The sequence below is a fragment of the Protomyctophum bolini genome (assembly GCF_963924005.1).
Source record: "Protomyctophum bolini genome assembly, chromosome: 13".
In the NCBI taxonomy this organism is placed as follows: domain Eukaryota; kingdom Metazoa; phylum Chordata; class Actinopteri; order Myctophiformes; family Myctophidae; genus Protomyctophum; species Protomyctophum bolini.
Genome location: NC_137874.1, coordinates 11,212,976 through 11,229,143, shown reverse-complemented (window position 1 = coordinate 11,229,143; position 16,168 = coordinate 11,212,976). Strand labels below are relative to the sequence as shown.

The 16,168-nt window shown below is 43.3% G+C and overlaps 1 protein-coding gene across 1 annotated transcript in view; it reads right to left on the bottom strand.

Annotated features, from left to right (window-relative positions):
• Positions 1-15,756, bottom strand: part of gabrg2 (gamma-aminobutyric acid type A receptor subunit gamma2) — a gene marked incomplete at its 3' end in the record, with an annotated part of 70,472 nt that extends 54,716 nt beyond the window's left edge. Inside the window, exons 1-2 of the mRNA XM_080779469.1 lie at positions 15,645-15,756; positions 4,632-4,771 (exon numbers count right to left, since the gene is read on the bottom strand). Coding sequence (XP_080635595.1) covers positions 4,632-4,771; positions 15,645-15,754 — 250 coding nt within the window. The 5' untranslated portion in view covers positions 15,755-15,756. The remainder of the gene's footprint in view (positions 1-4,631; positions 4,772-15,644) is intronic.
• Between the last annotated feature and the right edge of the window lie 412 nt (positions 15,757-16,168).

Genomic DNA, 16,168 nt, shown 5'->3' with positions numbered 1-16,168 from the left:
TCTCATACGCTGTTGACAAATGATGACCAGAGTGTCCGCCCTGAGACTGGAAGGTCAGGGTTTGATCCCCGGCCCGGGTCATACCAAAGTCTCTGAAAAATGGGACCCTGTGCCTCCCTGCTTGGCACTCTGATTAGGGGTAAGTCCCTGCGACATACTAGAGTCATGCCCAGGGGGTGTCCTTGTACATCATGTTCAGTGTGTGTACTTAGTTGTCTTGTACATCAAGCTGCCTCATGCTGCAGAAACAGGAGATATTTTCCTGCCTAATGGGCCTCATGGCTCGGCAAGCTTACATTCATCATGGTCAATGGAAGTGTTGTTATAATCTCCAAAGAAAGAAATTCCATGAATGAAAAGTAGTGAAAATAGCCAATCTACAAGCTCATAGATCGGATGTTTTCAAAAATGTTGCCTCTTTCTTCTTATTATTAGAGCCACAGGTTGAGAACCACTGCTCTACATCTCTGTCTTTTGCTTCAACTACTCCAAGTACACTTAAGTGCCAACTACAGTACAGGCGTTCTCCGATGACTCATCCATTGTCACCTGTATCACGGGTGACGAGTACTGAGCTGTGGTGAATAACCTTGCAGGGTGGTGTTTGACAACAAGTCACTGCTGGAGATCAACATGGGCAGAAACAAGGAGCTGGTAGTTAACTCCCGGTGGAGTAAGAGGAGCTATAGGCCCCCACCTCCGGCTCCCATCACTATCCAAGGGGAGGTTGTCCCCCCTCCGGCTCCCATCACTATCCAAGGGGAGGTTGTCTACTGTTCCTGGCAGTACACACAAACAAACTGGACGGCAGTTCTTATCCTGACACTGAATTCTCAGCAGCAGCGGCATTTCTCTTCCGCATTCTGAAACAAACGGCAAGATTCAACGCAGTGTCTATTTCAGGGCGCAAATGTGTCAAGCTGAGAAAGGTTCACCTTTGCCACTCCTGCAGTGCATCGAGACAGAGAGGAGGCTAAGGAGGCTATAGAGACTATACTGTGGAAGTACCAAATATATACATAACATTTTAAATAAGCAATTCATGGCCTATTTTTAACTCGAATGTATAGACCATTTACAGACAAGCTGCAATAGAAGATGGCTGAGTGCCTGTGAGCTATCTGTGCTGGCTTGAGCTGCTCAGAGCAGCAGAGCTCTCACTGGACCCCATTTAGCTTATTTATATGAAGTACCTTTTATTAGAAGGATAAACCCCTTGAGATGCATCACCTTATTTTCGAGGGGGTCCTTATACAATACAATACAATACACAAACAACACAACAAAACACATCCATGCAGCCAGACAGACAACACAAGAGCTCTCCCAAAGCTAGATGCTCCCACCCCACCAGTTCAACCCCAACATAGCAAAATTTACGGCCGAAATAAACTGCAGTCACTCAATATTAATAGTATTTGTAGTAGATAACAGTAGCACAATTTGAAATTTGCACCCTATGGCCAGAAAAATAATATAGTCTGTGTGTTTGACTAGGGTTTGTTCATTGACTGATATACTCGTACTTGTACACCTCGTGTGTTTTATTCTCACTGTTGTTTGCTGCTATATCACCAGAATTTCCCTCCGGGGAGCAATAACAATCTATCTTATCTCATGCCATCTCATTATGCAGCTCTTCACTCCCTGAAGGTGGAGGGCAGTTAGAAAGGCCCTGTACTGTATGAATTCACAGCATCACAATTTCCCCCCAAAAAAGGAAAACCTTTTTTTTTGTCAACCTTGTGAAAATGTATACAGTATAATCCTATAAATAAGTATGGAATGAATAACATTCACTTGTTTCTGTATTGTATTTAATCTCAACCATATGGCCCGTTGAACTGGCGAAAGCCTGCGGCCAAGATGACATCATTCGTAAGAGAGCAAGGTATTGTGGGTGCACTCAGGAAGCTGAAAGCCATAAAGAATGGCCTACTTGCCTCCCAGCTGCGGCGGACCCACCCGCACACCCTTTATTACTCGCCATCTCAGAGATATTAAAGTCAGTGCCCCACAGCGAAGGATATTGTCAGGAGATATGCCTCGCATAAAACGCTGTGAATAATTAGTTCCATTATGGAATTTGGAATGATGGATAGGTTAACATGACTTGGGTCATGAAGTCTATGTCGGCTTTGCTGTTCAAAGAAGAACATTTTAACTTTGAGTTTACATTTATATTCGGTAGAATACTGTATGAATGCATTGGCATTCAGCACATATTATGCATGCTTGTAAAATGGCGGCGCTATGCTGTAGTTTTAGTGCATACTGTATGTTCTCGTTCCGTTTTCACAGAGCCTTTGATGTTACCAGCACTGTAGGAGCCTTAGGTGAATCACAAATAAAGACACTGGTACCACTGTACCAGTATGTTTATAATGTTTTCTGTTGTTAATAGAATCAGAGGGAATTGCCATTTCTCTTGTTTTCCTTTTAGACTACAGTGCACAGCATTGCAGACAGACAGACAGACAGACAGACAGACAGACAGACAGACAGACAGACAGACAGAAATCCCTTCGATTTGTGTGTTTTGACACAAAAAGGTGAATACACCAGAATACATAAAAATTATGACAGTTATAATTTATTGATAGTACACAGTGAAGAGAGGCAGAAAACGGTGAGAGAGAGTCGGCGAGTGACATGCAACTGGAGGTTACTTCAGTAACCATGGTTCTTTAAGTAAATGAGAGAAATCATTTGCCTATGGGGACGCCTATCCTGGCAGGACTTGCCATAGGCAAATTATTTCACGAATTAAACTTAAAAGAGCACAGTGACATTCCAGAGTTGCTATCCTATAATGACATATGCCCATTGAATAGTAATGATTGTGAAATATAAGTCTATATCCCAGCAGATTGAGCCAAAGTCTACTGTAGAGCACTGCTACAGTATTTAGTAATTTGACAAAGGAAGCACTATACATTGATTGTGTTTTTGTTTTAAGAACGGTAGCCACTTCTCACGTTTAGAAAATATCCATCTGCTCAATGCAAAAAAACTACTATTTATCCTAGGCCAAACACAGCACACATGTAGGGCCCATGTCTGGAGATGTGGGAGTGCAATACAGAGCAGCTTGACAGGCATGCAAAAATAAAATGCAGGCCAATATTGTGAATGACAGACTGTGACTGACTATATCCTTGTGAAACTGACCGATGAATCAGGCATTCAAGGCTTTAGCGCGTTCCCTTCATTTCTCTGCTTTGCTACAGTGGTGCATGCTTGACAAGCTGCAGGATATATGCACTTCCCGCAGACACAGGACCCCTGCCCAGCTGTCTGTCAACGTGAAGGGAGAATGCTACTCCTCAGCTGGCTGGCTCTCTGTTTGTCTCCCCGCTTCATATTGACAGACAAGGCTAACAGGGGTGTGATGGATTACTGGCCTCCTAAACCTACACGCAAACAGCACGCACGCACACACACGCACGCACGCACGCATGCATGCACGCACGCACACACGCACGCACGCACGCACGCAGAAGTGTGCATGCAGTACTGCATCTACACTGTACAGTATGTGTGTACGCGAACAAACATATACCCACAGTGGTGTGCGCACGCAGGCATAAACACACACACACGCACACTCACACAAAATTACACGCATGCACACTCCTTCTGCTGTCCAACATGTCAATATGTCACTCGACTACATATTGTGCATGTTTAGTACAATGATGGAAAGTAACTAAATTTATTTACTCTAAGTACTGTTACCTTAACCACATGTCCAAGTTATACTATACTCCATTACATTTCAGAGGTTAAGTAAATACATAACATGTGTTTTAGTACCTATGTTATCGATTGCCTGATTGTGGTGTTGTAAGTTAAGTAAAATTACTTCTTCCACCACTGGTATAGTGTTACATCAAACTACTGTATGATCTTAGCAGATACACTATATGGTTGTGGTGAGATGCTATTGTACAATGCACCGTTTATTTTTAAATCAGTCATAATTATAATATCCAGGCATAAGTTATTCACTCTGTAACTTCACTTGTACTAGTCTGTCTGCTGCTTCTGTTTCCGACTGTGAAACGTGTGTGTGTGTGTGTGTGTGTGTGTGTGTGTGTGTGTGTGTGTGTGGGGGGGGGCGGGGTCTGTCTGCTGCTTCTGTTTCCGACTGTGAAGTAAGTGTGTGTGTGCATGTCTGTAACTTCACTTTTACTAGTCTGTCTGCTGCGTCTGTTACCGACTGTGAAGTGTGTGCGTGCGTGCGTGCAGCATGGGGGCACTGACTTAGTGGCCACTGGAGTGCTCAGGCACACTCTGTAATTTCAAAGCACCCGTGACGTCCATTCACGTTAGACTAGTTTGGCTGGGGGCGGGGGGGGGGGGGGGGGGGGGTTTGAGCACCCTTGGCAGTGATAAGAAGTCGGCGCCCCTGTGTGCGTGCGACCGTGCGTGCATGTCTTTGTGCATGTGTGTGTGTGTGTGGGGGGGGGTGTCTCAGCTTATGTCGGATATAATAACGGGGGCTCCAAGGACAGAGAGGTTGTGGACCACTGTAAGAATGTGTATTTGGGCCCTGGGAGTGGGCGTAACCCTTTTGTGACTCTGTGACTAATGGTTAACACCGCGGGAGAATGAAAATCGATGCCTACCTCCGATGTCGGGCCGGAGTTTGTTGTCGTAGCCGTCCAGTAGGCTGTTGAGGATGTGCGTGACATCACTCTCGTACACTTTAGGAGTCAGCACCCATGTCTTGTTCGTCACCTCATCGTCGTCATCCGTCTGGAAGGAGCTGTGAGGGTGGAGAGAAGACGAGACATGCCATGACACCTTTTGTTTGAGAGGCGAATCACAGATTCCCCTGTTTCACCTTCTTTTGCGGAAGGAAAGGACATAAGAGTGCAAGAGAGAGAGAGAGAGATTTGAATATTTTGGAAACCTTTTCCATACTTTACAATATATAGTAGTTCATTCTGCACAAAATGTGGGTGCATATTGCACAATGCACAAAAGGTTGGTGCAAATTGACTGCCACCAAATGCCAACTATCGGTATTGTGGGTTGCAGAGTGTAAAGTGAAATACAGTGACACATTATGCAGTGAAAATGTATTACATTTGAGTAGATGGGAATTAAGTGGAAATCGACTAAGCCACAAATCCACTGAAAGCATAGCAGACGTTTCCATGCACAAAGCACTGTGCATTCATTCACACTCTCATGTTGTAAGATGAAGAGCCACTAGTCAGTCTAGAGTCACTCGCATATGCTTTTAGGAACCAATTGTTCAACCTAACAACAACCAGGAATTATGGGCCAAACGCTGCGCGCACACGGAGGACCTATCCGTTCGGCACAAGCTGTATCCTGCCCGCTGTTTGAAATCAAAGCGAGATGAAAGGACTCGCTGGTTGCTTCTGATCTCTTGTTTCTATCTGCCCTTGCATGGAGATGACATCTGTAATGCTATCATAATCCTGTGGCTTGCAGTCTTTTTGATGCCGTGACATATATACACGAGATGCCGTGCTCTGACTCGCAAACCGCTTGGGGGGAAAAAGTCAAAGGCAGCCGAAGCCGTGTATGCTTAGTACTATGAAGTGTTCAATCAATAGCGAAGCATAAGGCACTGCTCTGCCCTATAAAGCCAGAGTGCAGTAACTATACAAAAGAAAGTAAATCACTGATAAATGGGTTTAAAAGTGTTTTGACTGGTCAGCCAAATGTATATTGAAGTTTACCCACACAAATCATGAAGGCTAATTTGGCCTTTGGGATACACAAACAAGTCTGTGTCCAAAAACGTAATTACTGCACTGGCCAATGATGTGCATGGACTGATTTTAAGAAGCGTAAACATAATGCATCTCAGCTATTAGCTAAATGTACTGTTTCTTCTTGTTTGAATAATGACTTTTTGCCTTCAGTACCCCTTTCCGTGTTTTCTGAATCCCCTTTACCTGACTACATCGACTACCTATGTTTAAAATAAAACGGCAACATGTCCAACAAGTATTTCTATTCAATAACAGGTGTGCTAGTCAAGTTGATTTGGATGAGATTTTGTTTTAACACTTCAGCAGGTTCAGATAAAGTCTGTCAATGTTTATCACAAAACATAACGGTATAATTATGTCCCCGTCCCCCGTCCCGACCCTCCCCCATTTTCCACTTCCTCTTTCCCTGTAGTACGCACTGTACATCATAGAGTATAAAGAAGGATAGAGACCGAACTGGAGCGTTAGCCCCGCCCCACTGCTATTCATTTCAGTGGAAGTTGCTCAGTGGCGTTTTGAAGCACCCGGAAGACTTCCGGAAGTATAATTATAACTCAATGGCTCGAGCGAGCGGAAGTTTAGCCTAGCCCCGGGCCTCAATTTGCGTTTCCCATTTGAGAAACCATTCAGAATAACATTATATTACAAACCCTGGCCTACAGTTTCAATAGGGTATAAATAGACATTTTTAATCTTCACTGAGGTCCCCCAGAGCAGGTTTATAGCCTACTTGGTCCGTTCCTTTTTCCCCTCTCCTGTGGCTCCCAGTTGCTACGGCAAAGAAGTATGAAAAGGAATAAGAAGTTTATTTTTATTTTTTACATTTAATCATAATTTATTATTGAATTTGTAGGAAGCATAAAGTTATTCTTTCACCACCAATGCTGCTGGCTTAGCTGGTACAGTACACTTGATATGCTTTGAGAGATTAGCAAACAATAAAATGTATAATATTGAAAGGCCAGAAAAATCCCAAATAATTAAAGTTTTCTTTATTAAAGCAAACATTATTTTGCGGCTCCAGATATAATTGTAATACGTTTTTTGGGCCAAAAATGGCTCTTCTGATAATAAAGGTTGCCTACCCCTGCCCTACACCAAAAAGTGGTTAATATTCAGCTGATGTGTTCAGCAGTTGCTTCCATTAACCTTCAGCATGCAGCAGTCACAGAAGGCGTGAAGTGTATAATAAGAAAACACATAGTTCTATATATCATACCATCATATCAGACTTTTTTATATTGATTGTGTCTCTCATGCAGACAACTCATGCGAACAATTCTTTGCAAACGGTCTTTGACACATTTTTTTAATATTTCATCACCAGCAGCGACAAAATAAATCTAATTTTCTGTGAACCAATGATTCTCATGGAAATGATTAATTAGATACAGAGTGTTATGGTGGGAAAGCTATATTGTGTGTTATTCTGTTATTGATAATCGCTTGGGTAGATTAGACAGTTTCCCATAAAACAGCTCCCTCATCATGACCCTGACTCACTGTGTGGAAGTGATCAGGGTAAATGTAGTCAAATGTAATCAGTGTAGAGACTGAATCAAAAGGTGTGTGTGTGTGTGTGTGTGTGTGTGTGTGTGTGTGTGTGTGTGTGTGTGTGTGTGTGTGTGTGTGTGTGTGTGTGTGTGTGTGTGTGTGTGTGTGTGTGTGTGTGTGTGTGTGTGTGTGTGTGTGTGTGTGTGTGTGTGTGTGTGTGTGTGTGTGTGTGTACGCACGCTTAAATTAATAATGGCCACATCAGTGTGCAGATGAAGACTTGCTGAGAGCAACATAGTGCTGCCATTAAGCTAGAATATGTGAAGAGACTTGGAAACACAAAGTGTGTGTGTCAGAGAGAGAGAGAGAGAGACAAGAGAGTAAGGGAGATTAATGGTGTATCTACACATGGGATGGATGGATGGATGGATGGATGGATGGATGGATGGATACCGCTGAAGGAAGAGACTCAGCGAGCACAGTTCTGGGCCCACTTCTATCACTCTGGTAACCATGGAATCAGATCAGGACGGTATAGGCTGGAGAACTAAAGCACAACCTTGAACGTGTTGTGAGCCTTCATAACAGGGCTTCTCACAGCGAGAGGGAAGCCAAGGCCGCGCCAAGCCTTCAGATGAAAGCAAAAAAATCATAACAAAGGGGGAGAATGTATTTCCGTGGCACGAACACAAAAGGAAAAGGAGCAGAAGTCTTAATAGCTTTCCCATGCTCTTACGGTTGATGTGAGACCTCGTGTTTGGAACGGCAGCCCACCTAAAGCATGCATTATGGGCCATTAAGTGCCATCTGTCTCCACCCTGAAACCACCACACATCAAATGTTCATTATATTGCTCAGGTGGACCTTTTTTTTTTAAATCTGTCTTCCTGGAAGGAGTGAGTGGACATGTCCTGGGAAACTCCTATTCAGCTATTCCACATGACAGTCAAGAGCAAAACGAAGAGAGGCAGAGAGGCGTATATGGAGACGTACAGAGAGATTATGAGAGGGGAAGTCCCTGAGAGTGAGATACAAGTTTGCTAAACACTGGACATAGATACAGATCCTAGTGTGGATGGATGGATGGATGGATGGAATGACAACAAGTCCCTAGGACTACTTTGTGTTATGTTTTTAGTCCTAATGTCTGACTGTGCCTTGTGCTGTGCTGTTAACATTTCTGACTAATAAAGTAATCAATCGATAGATATTGATTCATTCATATAATGCATCACATACATACATACTGTACATACATATACATAGTCAGTCCGAGAGAGATTCTCCAGATTTTGTAAGGTGCTGCTGCAGTTCCTCATCTATATTCATCTGTGGGAGTAATGTCTCTGTGAATAGAAATACTCCCGAGACAAACGGATCAAAAGCAGAGCTGTGAGTTATCCACCGCAGACAGATCTGAGGTTTTGCCTGCTAATTTGATACCGGAAGTCCACAGAGGGGGGGGGGGGGCTGTGTGCAATGGTAAACAGTTGTGATTTAACACACTAGCAGTCAACAAGATTGAGGACAACCTGGTGCCCTTAATTGTGGATAGAGTACACATTATTTCAACATCACCAAGAGAGCCATATATAGCCATATATTTTTGTGTGCACTGCAGCACACAAAGAATATAAACGGTAATCTATTTGTTATTGTTAGTGTCATAGTATGTATGTAAAATCGAAGCTCACTTGCATATTTGCTTTCTGCATTGCATTAATAGTTATACATAATTTACACTTCCAATGCATATCATGTAAATGTGTGGAGAAACACCCCTGCAAGCAGGAGAGCTCATGCTCATGGCTCAAATTATAATGCGTTACGTGTCCCACCAGCAGCGACTGGGCAGTGCAGTGGGCACCCACACTTTACCAGCCACTGAAGTGTCCCTTTAATGTGGAAACTGAGCCTGTGCAATTTTGAAATCTCATTTGTCCATTTCTGCTGAGCACCGCCGAGTACAGTGTCAGGTCTCTGTACCAGATTGCAGAGAAGAGCCTTGTCTGTGAAGTTTTTAATGATTCATTACAAGGTCTAGGGAGGGCAATATCAGTTATGGAAACCACTGTTTGTCTACTATATTAGCATCCCCATCAAGTTCTCCTGCGCCGCCATCTCCCCGTGTACTGCCAGTGCATAATTGCAGATAATGAAGGCACACGTCCTAATGAATATACTGCGGCCTGGTATCCGATATGAAACCGGCTCTGTGCCCTTATATGGCAACCATACAACAACACTTGTGCTTTGCCAACTAGTCACAAGAAGCACAACATCAAAGCTTATCTCACACCAGGCCCTGTTCATTCCGGCACAAACAACAAAACGGACAATTTCATGGAGCTTGTTGTAGCATCATCTTCAGCAGCGCCACCATCTATTATTCTGAGTAGATACAAATGACCCTCCCTGGGGTGCTTTATCGTGGAGAAGGATGGAAACAGATTGGTTGTCACTTTGCAAATGGCTGTTCCCGGCTACCATATACCCCGAGGACACTCGTGGCAATTAGCAACAGATCACCTGGCCTACGGTGGCCCACGAGGCTCCATTTAACCCAGTGGTTCCCCACACTGAGGGTCGGCACCCCCAGGGGGGTTCCGTCACCAGATGATGATCTTAATGTGCAGCATTGTTTTCTCAATAACGGTAAACAAACCAACATACAGTCAAATTTTACGTAAGAAAGAGGCACACGTTGTGAGAATGGTAAGTCCGACCACCCGTTAGTTCGACCTATACGTGGCCGGTTAAGACTGAGATTAGGGTTAGCGACCTACGTGGCCGGTTAAGACTGAGGTTAGGGTTAGCGACCTACATGGCTGGTTAAGACTGAGTTGTGGCCAGTTATGACAGAGGTTAGGGTCAGGGTTTGGGATAGTATTAGTTCGGAATTATGGAAGGTCTGGATATTGAGAGGTCGGAATAATGACATGGCATTGTGAGAATAGCCAAACTACAAGCTTTCACAATATTGATCACGTGGCACCCATGCAGTCAAACCACTGCAATTCCAAATGCTTGTCAGGGTGGGGGGTCCCCAGTTGAAATAGGATTATTTTGGGGGGTAGAGTCCTAAAAAGTTTGGGGAACCCTTGATTTAACCAACCTCTCACAGTATAAAGGCATGTAGCGACTTATATACTCTCAACAGGCCAACAGCCTACATCATTAAGTCAAGTAAATTAATGCAAATGAGAGAACCTGAAAAGGTGGCTGAATTGGAAAGTGCAACCAGGTAAAGATTCAACACCAAAGAGCTCTGACCTATTGAACAGAGAGGTGAATTACTGGAAAAGCTCCAAGTTCAATGCCAAGCCTCTATGATTAGTGAGCATTCCTTATGAAAAAGCAGGGACTGTATTTTCCTGGAGTGTGAGTGGGAAACAAATGTACCCCTGGCTCACCCATGCTATATCCCTGTGGCCTTTAGAAAGAAACCCATGCACACACTGTTTTGGATTAAGGAAAGCCTTGAGACCTATATTTATCCAGAGAGTCCCACAGGATAAAGATAGGCTAGGTCTATTACCTGCAGGGCTAAGACAGCAGCGGTGTGGTGAAATACTTTACTCTGAGCACTATCGTACAGTGTGTACAGTGGAAGTGACAGCACTACATTATGATGGAAGTTGTAAATCCCCATGACCCTACGCTGGGATTATTGTAACGCTCACCAGGGGCTGTTCTGAATGCCAATAATAATATCCCAAATATCTGGAAGCCCTCTTAACCCATTCTGACCTGAGATCAGATTCATACGAGGTTTCCACGGGACACACACTGGTCTGATTAACCCATTCTGACATGAGATCAGATTAAAAAAATGTCAGTCGTTCTTCGAATTTTTCAAAAATAGCAGACCTACAAGCTCGTATCGCGCCACTCGGTGGCGCGATATGAGCTTGTAGATCTGCTATTTTTCAATAGCTAAAGCATAACATGATGCCAACACCAAAATGGGTGCCCGGTCAGAATGGGTTAAGATCCCCACGCCGTGGGTGATGACTGTGACAGAATCTCAGCCAGTGGGGAGACATATAGCTGCAGGCATTTGTGACAGTCAACTGTTCTGTCGAACTGTCTTCCACCAAGGCAAAACATAGATCGACGTCTGCACAGTATCAACGCCATTTCTTAAGGTGCAGTGGCATTCTAAAGAACAGGAAGGCTCAAGTCTGGGATGAATGAATATACATACAGTATACCGTTAACAGCCAGTAGTCCAAATGTTTCCGACAGATGAGGAGAGCACAAATGAGGACGCAAATTAGTTCAGTGGGTAAAATGTGATTCGTGTGGTTTGGAATTGAAGCTGAGAGGAATAATACAGCAATTACATTTTTAGCCATATACGTACATTGTAAATATCAGCCTCCAATTTTTTTACTACACAGTAAAATCCTCAGTGTTTTTTTTTGTTCTTTAATTTTTATCCCACGATTTTGCAACCCAGTTTTTTCACCCAGTGCCAATTATCTAATGTAATCCTGGGCACTACACTATTTTCCCTGGCCGGCGCGTGGAAGGAACACGTTATTCTGACCAGTTCCTTTCCCCTCCATCAGGTGCCCCGGCTGGCCAGGGGAGGTAGTTTTAGAGACCAGGATTACTGCATGTTTTTTGTGAGGGTACCTACCCTAGGGGACACGGGGAGAACATACAAACTCCACACAGAAAGGCCCTTTCGCCAACCACACCTCGGGTATGGGCACTGATGACGCGGAGGAGGGAACACGCCCCCAGCGCCCACAGTGTCCCCAGCGGGAATCGAACCCAGGCCAGGACCTTCTAGCTGCTCAGTGTTAACCCATTTTGGGTGGGAACCCCTTTTGGTGTTAGCATTATGTTATGCTTTAGCTATATTGAATAATAGCAGATCTACAAGCTCATAGCGCGCCACAAACTTGTAGGTCTGCTATTTCTGAAAAACCGAAGAACGACTGACATAGAAACATAGCTTTTTCAGAAAACTGTCAGGATGTAGAAGACATTTTTAGAATCTGATTCTGATCTCAGGTCAAAATGGGTTAAAGGTGCAGCAAGTGCAGCCAGTGCAGCACGTTTTTGTTGTTTTTCTTCAGGCATTGACAAATATATTCATTTGGTGTTTTCAGTGTTTACGATAGAGGGTGCTCTTTTTCTCTGCTTTCTCGTTACTTGCGCAAGTAACGAGACTGTTTTTTGGCTGCGTATGTCGGTGACTGCCTCGCCCAATCAGGGATTTGAGTTTTTGGTGGTCCCCTTGGCCAATCAGGGTTTGTGTAGTTTTGGTGGCATCGCTTGAATGGTGGTCCCTTATTGGCTGTCAACAACATTTTAGAACAGCAGTTGTAATATACATTTGTTAGTAGCAGTACTTTGCGTGCTCTGCTTGCGCACAAGTAGCGCACGAGAGCACGCTAGAGACTGTTCTAGAGAAACTCTGGCAGTTAATGAGTTTTAAATAGTTCTATATTCTCATCGCAATCATTACTATAGTGTATTTGTTCAGTAACATTGGTCTCTCCAGCTCTTTAGTAAACAAAAAATAAATTTTCACATCAGGATAACAATTCACCAAAAAATATGACTCAGCACCTTTTAATTAAATAATTATTACAGAGCAAAATACATCCAGATAGACATCAGGAATCCGCCTTTCAAATATCACCTATAACATTTCTCTTATTCATCCACAAACCGATAACAATCAAAACAACAACGCCCTATTAAGACTGGTAGACAGTATCTGGTTAAAAACAACATTATAGGGATTGATATGTTGTGATATTCTGCATCTTCTTTTGCCAATATACAAAACACACATGATCAACGATCACACATGATCAATCAAAGTTTTCCTTCTCAATTTTCTCTTTGAATATACCATACATGCAAGATTTGTTAATTCAAAGATCTATCACATTCAAATACGAAATGTTGGTGGCAACTGGCAACATACAGGATATTCAGTTGGGCTAAAGCGTTATTCATAGTCTAATATTTCCGGTGGTGAGGTGACCACCAAACTACAACATGACGTCACTGACGGATGAATAGGCCTTCACTGTGTTTTTACACATTTTCACATTTTCATCAACATTTAACCCTTCATATTGAATCATGCTTCCTCAGGTATAGATAATGTTCACCATTTGGTTACATATACGGTATGTTCACTCTCTGAGTTTAACTCTGAGGATTTTACTTCATACGTAGTTGGGATGTACTGTAGCTGAGATGTGAATGGCTCATCCAGTTTCTCTTATATAATATAAATAAAATCCAGCCATTGAGTTTGACAACCATTGCAGAAACAAGCTAACTTTGGCATTCATTGATAGTAATTTTGAATTCTGCTTTCCTTTGACCCCCTAGGGGTCCGAAGACCCCTGCTCTTATTGGATGGATTTTACATCATCATCAGTGTTTATAATAGCTACCAATTCTCATTTAACTGGGGCAGCAACTCTACATCTGACCTCAAACCCTTAGATCTCCATATATGGAGCTGACGTGTTCTGACATTCCATATACAGTATTTGTTGATCCTCCCCACTCGTCCTTCCTCTTCGATGTCTCCCTTTTGACTGATATCTGTCCATTCAAACTCTACGTCTCAAAGTTATTAGCACAGCCGCGCCCAGCAGCTATTTTTACTGGTTTAAATGGAAGATTACAGTATACTTCATGTTTGACACAGCTGACTGGAAAAGAGCCAGCTTTAGGTGGCTGGAAGGAGACTCCCATGCAGACCAAGGATGAGTTGGAGGGTTTATATCTCCAAAATCTGACGGGAACATCTCGGGATCCCCCAGAATGAAGTTACTATATAATTTTTCTGTGGAGAGTGAAGTCTAGACCTGGAGCTCTCTGGTGGAGCTGTTGGCCCTGCGACCCGACTATGGATAAGCGGATGAATGGATGGATGGATGGACTGAATTATGATTATCACCCACCCCATTGATTTAGACACTTTTGATTATGATGCATGATGCTTAACACTGTATAATTAGTTATTTCCGTGAGTGTATTATGATACAGTATACCACACACAGTAAGTCATTACAATGATTTGTTATGGTGATTGTTATAGCCTATATATGAATATTCATGAGTTCCTTCAGACGTCATAGGCCCTATATAGCATATACCAACTGGTATTATGTCTGCATTCTTTGATGTATGCTAATTAGACTATCACGATCTTAATTAACACTACTGTGTAGTAGGCTACCATCCCTAAGGCACATCACATAGCCTACACATATATAGAGATAGGTACCCTATATGATAGGTTGAGCAGTAGCCTGTAGGCTACGTAAGTCCCTGTTGTTGCATTTAACCGCACGTCGGTGATTGAGCTGCAGACTGATTTATCAGCCTCCATTTTTCACCTTCTGGCAGCAGAAGAGGGTGGAGGCTTTACGAGTCTGATGATCCAACCACCCACTTCCTCCGATCTATATTATGCTCTTATATGTGTAATGCAAATTGCGTCATGAGGACGTCTTAAGACTATTTCTAGTGAGAGGGGGGGGGGGGCAACCGAAATGACGTTCTGTCAGCCAGAAAATGCATGCGCAGACAGAGGGGTCCATATGTGTTATCTTTATTGTGCCTTTACAGTTCTATTTTCTATGAATGTCTGCCATTTTGAAATATTTCCTCTGTTTCCCCCCCAAATACGGAGAAGATATCTTCAATCGGCTTATAAAAACGCCGGCTGATTTTATTTCCCCTACAAGAAAACATCGCTCGCTTTATTCAGAAAGAGGCTTTATCTTAATTGGAATAAATACATCGATCTTTGACACAGGCAGCTTAGTAGCCTATGCAACCTTACAGCTTCAGTCAACGTATAATAGGCTACTGGATTGCATTTCTGTCAGCACCACTCGTATTTGCTCATAAACCTTATACACAAGGCATGTATAGGTATCTGTAAATGTAGGCTATACCACTGTGTAGCTATCTATGGCCAGCCTGTTGCGATCGTTTTTCTTGTTCATTGTAAACAAATATTAGTTGCTATATAAAAATCCCTTTAGCCTAATTTATACTCCGTAGTACGACGGTGTCGCTTTCCGAAAAGGCAAAATACAACCCAGTCTGTCTATAGGCCATGAACGCAAAACGCAGCGACTTTAGTCAATGTAACCTATTGGGGCTGTCAAAAGCTCCTCACAAGGTGTGATATAGACTCCATGCCTTGACCCCCTCCTCTTTCCAAGCCCGTTGATCCGACATGATCCCTCGATCTCTAAACGCATATAAATTGAATATACAATTGTAGCCTACAGATGCACAACCACCCAGACAGAAATATACCTGCCTTTGGTCAAAAGCAGACCAACAAAGACTAACACACAGTCTACGAGGTTCGGGGGAAGCTTTGCTTCTTACCTTGTAGGAAGATGACTGAATATGAACACCCACAGAAACAGCTTCACGGGGAAGGAATAAGGCTTCGCCATCGCTGCCGAGCATTTGGAGGCTACATTCGGTGAGCCCATCGTCAACGTCCCCGCGGTTCCTCTGTACGGCAGATGAACGCGTCCCTCGTATTCTAGCCTACTGTGTTTCCTCCCTATCATACATTACGATGCACATAGCAGAGCGGGTCTGAACATTAGACCCGAGGTGGAGGGACGAACGGCGGAAAAAACAAAACCGATGGGAGTCGATCAAGGCGTCTGAGATGTTTTCCCTTTTTTTTTTTCTTTCTTTCTTTTTTTTCCCCTCCACGGCGAGATTATTTTTGTACACGATCACCAAAGCGAAGCCTATCTCCGTACTATATGGCCTAAACCCCCCCAACCAGACTTGCCAAAGCCCCGTCGTAACAGGCTATATATCTAAATATCCAGCTGCTGATAGAAGCATTGGAGCCTCGGTCTGAATGCAGATTACAACACTGGGGGTCAGAG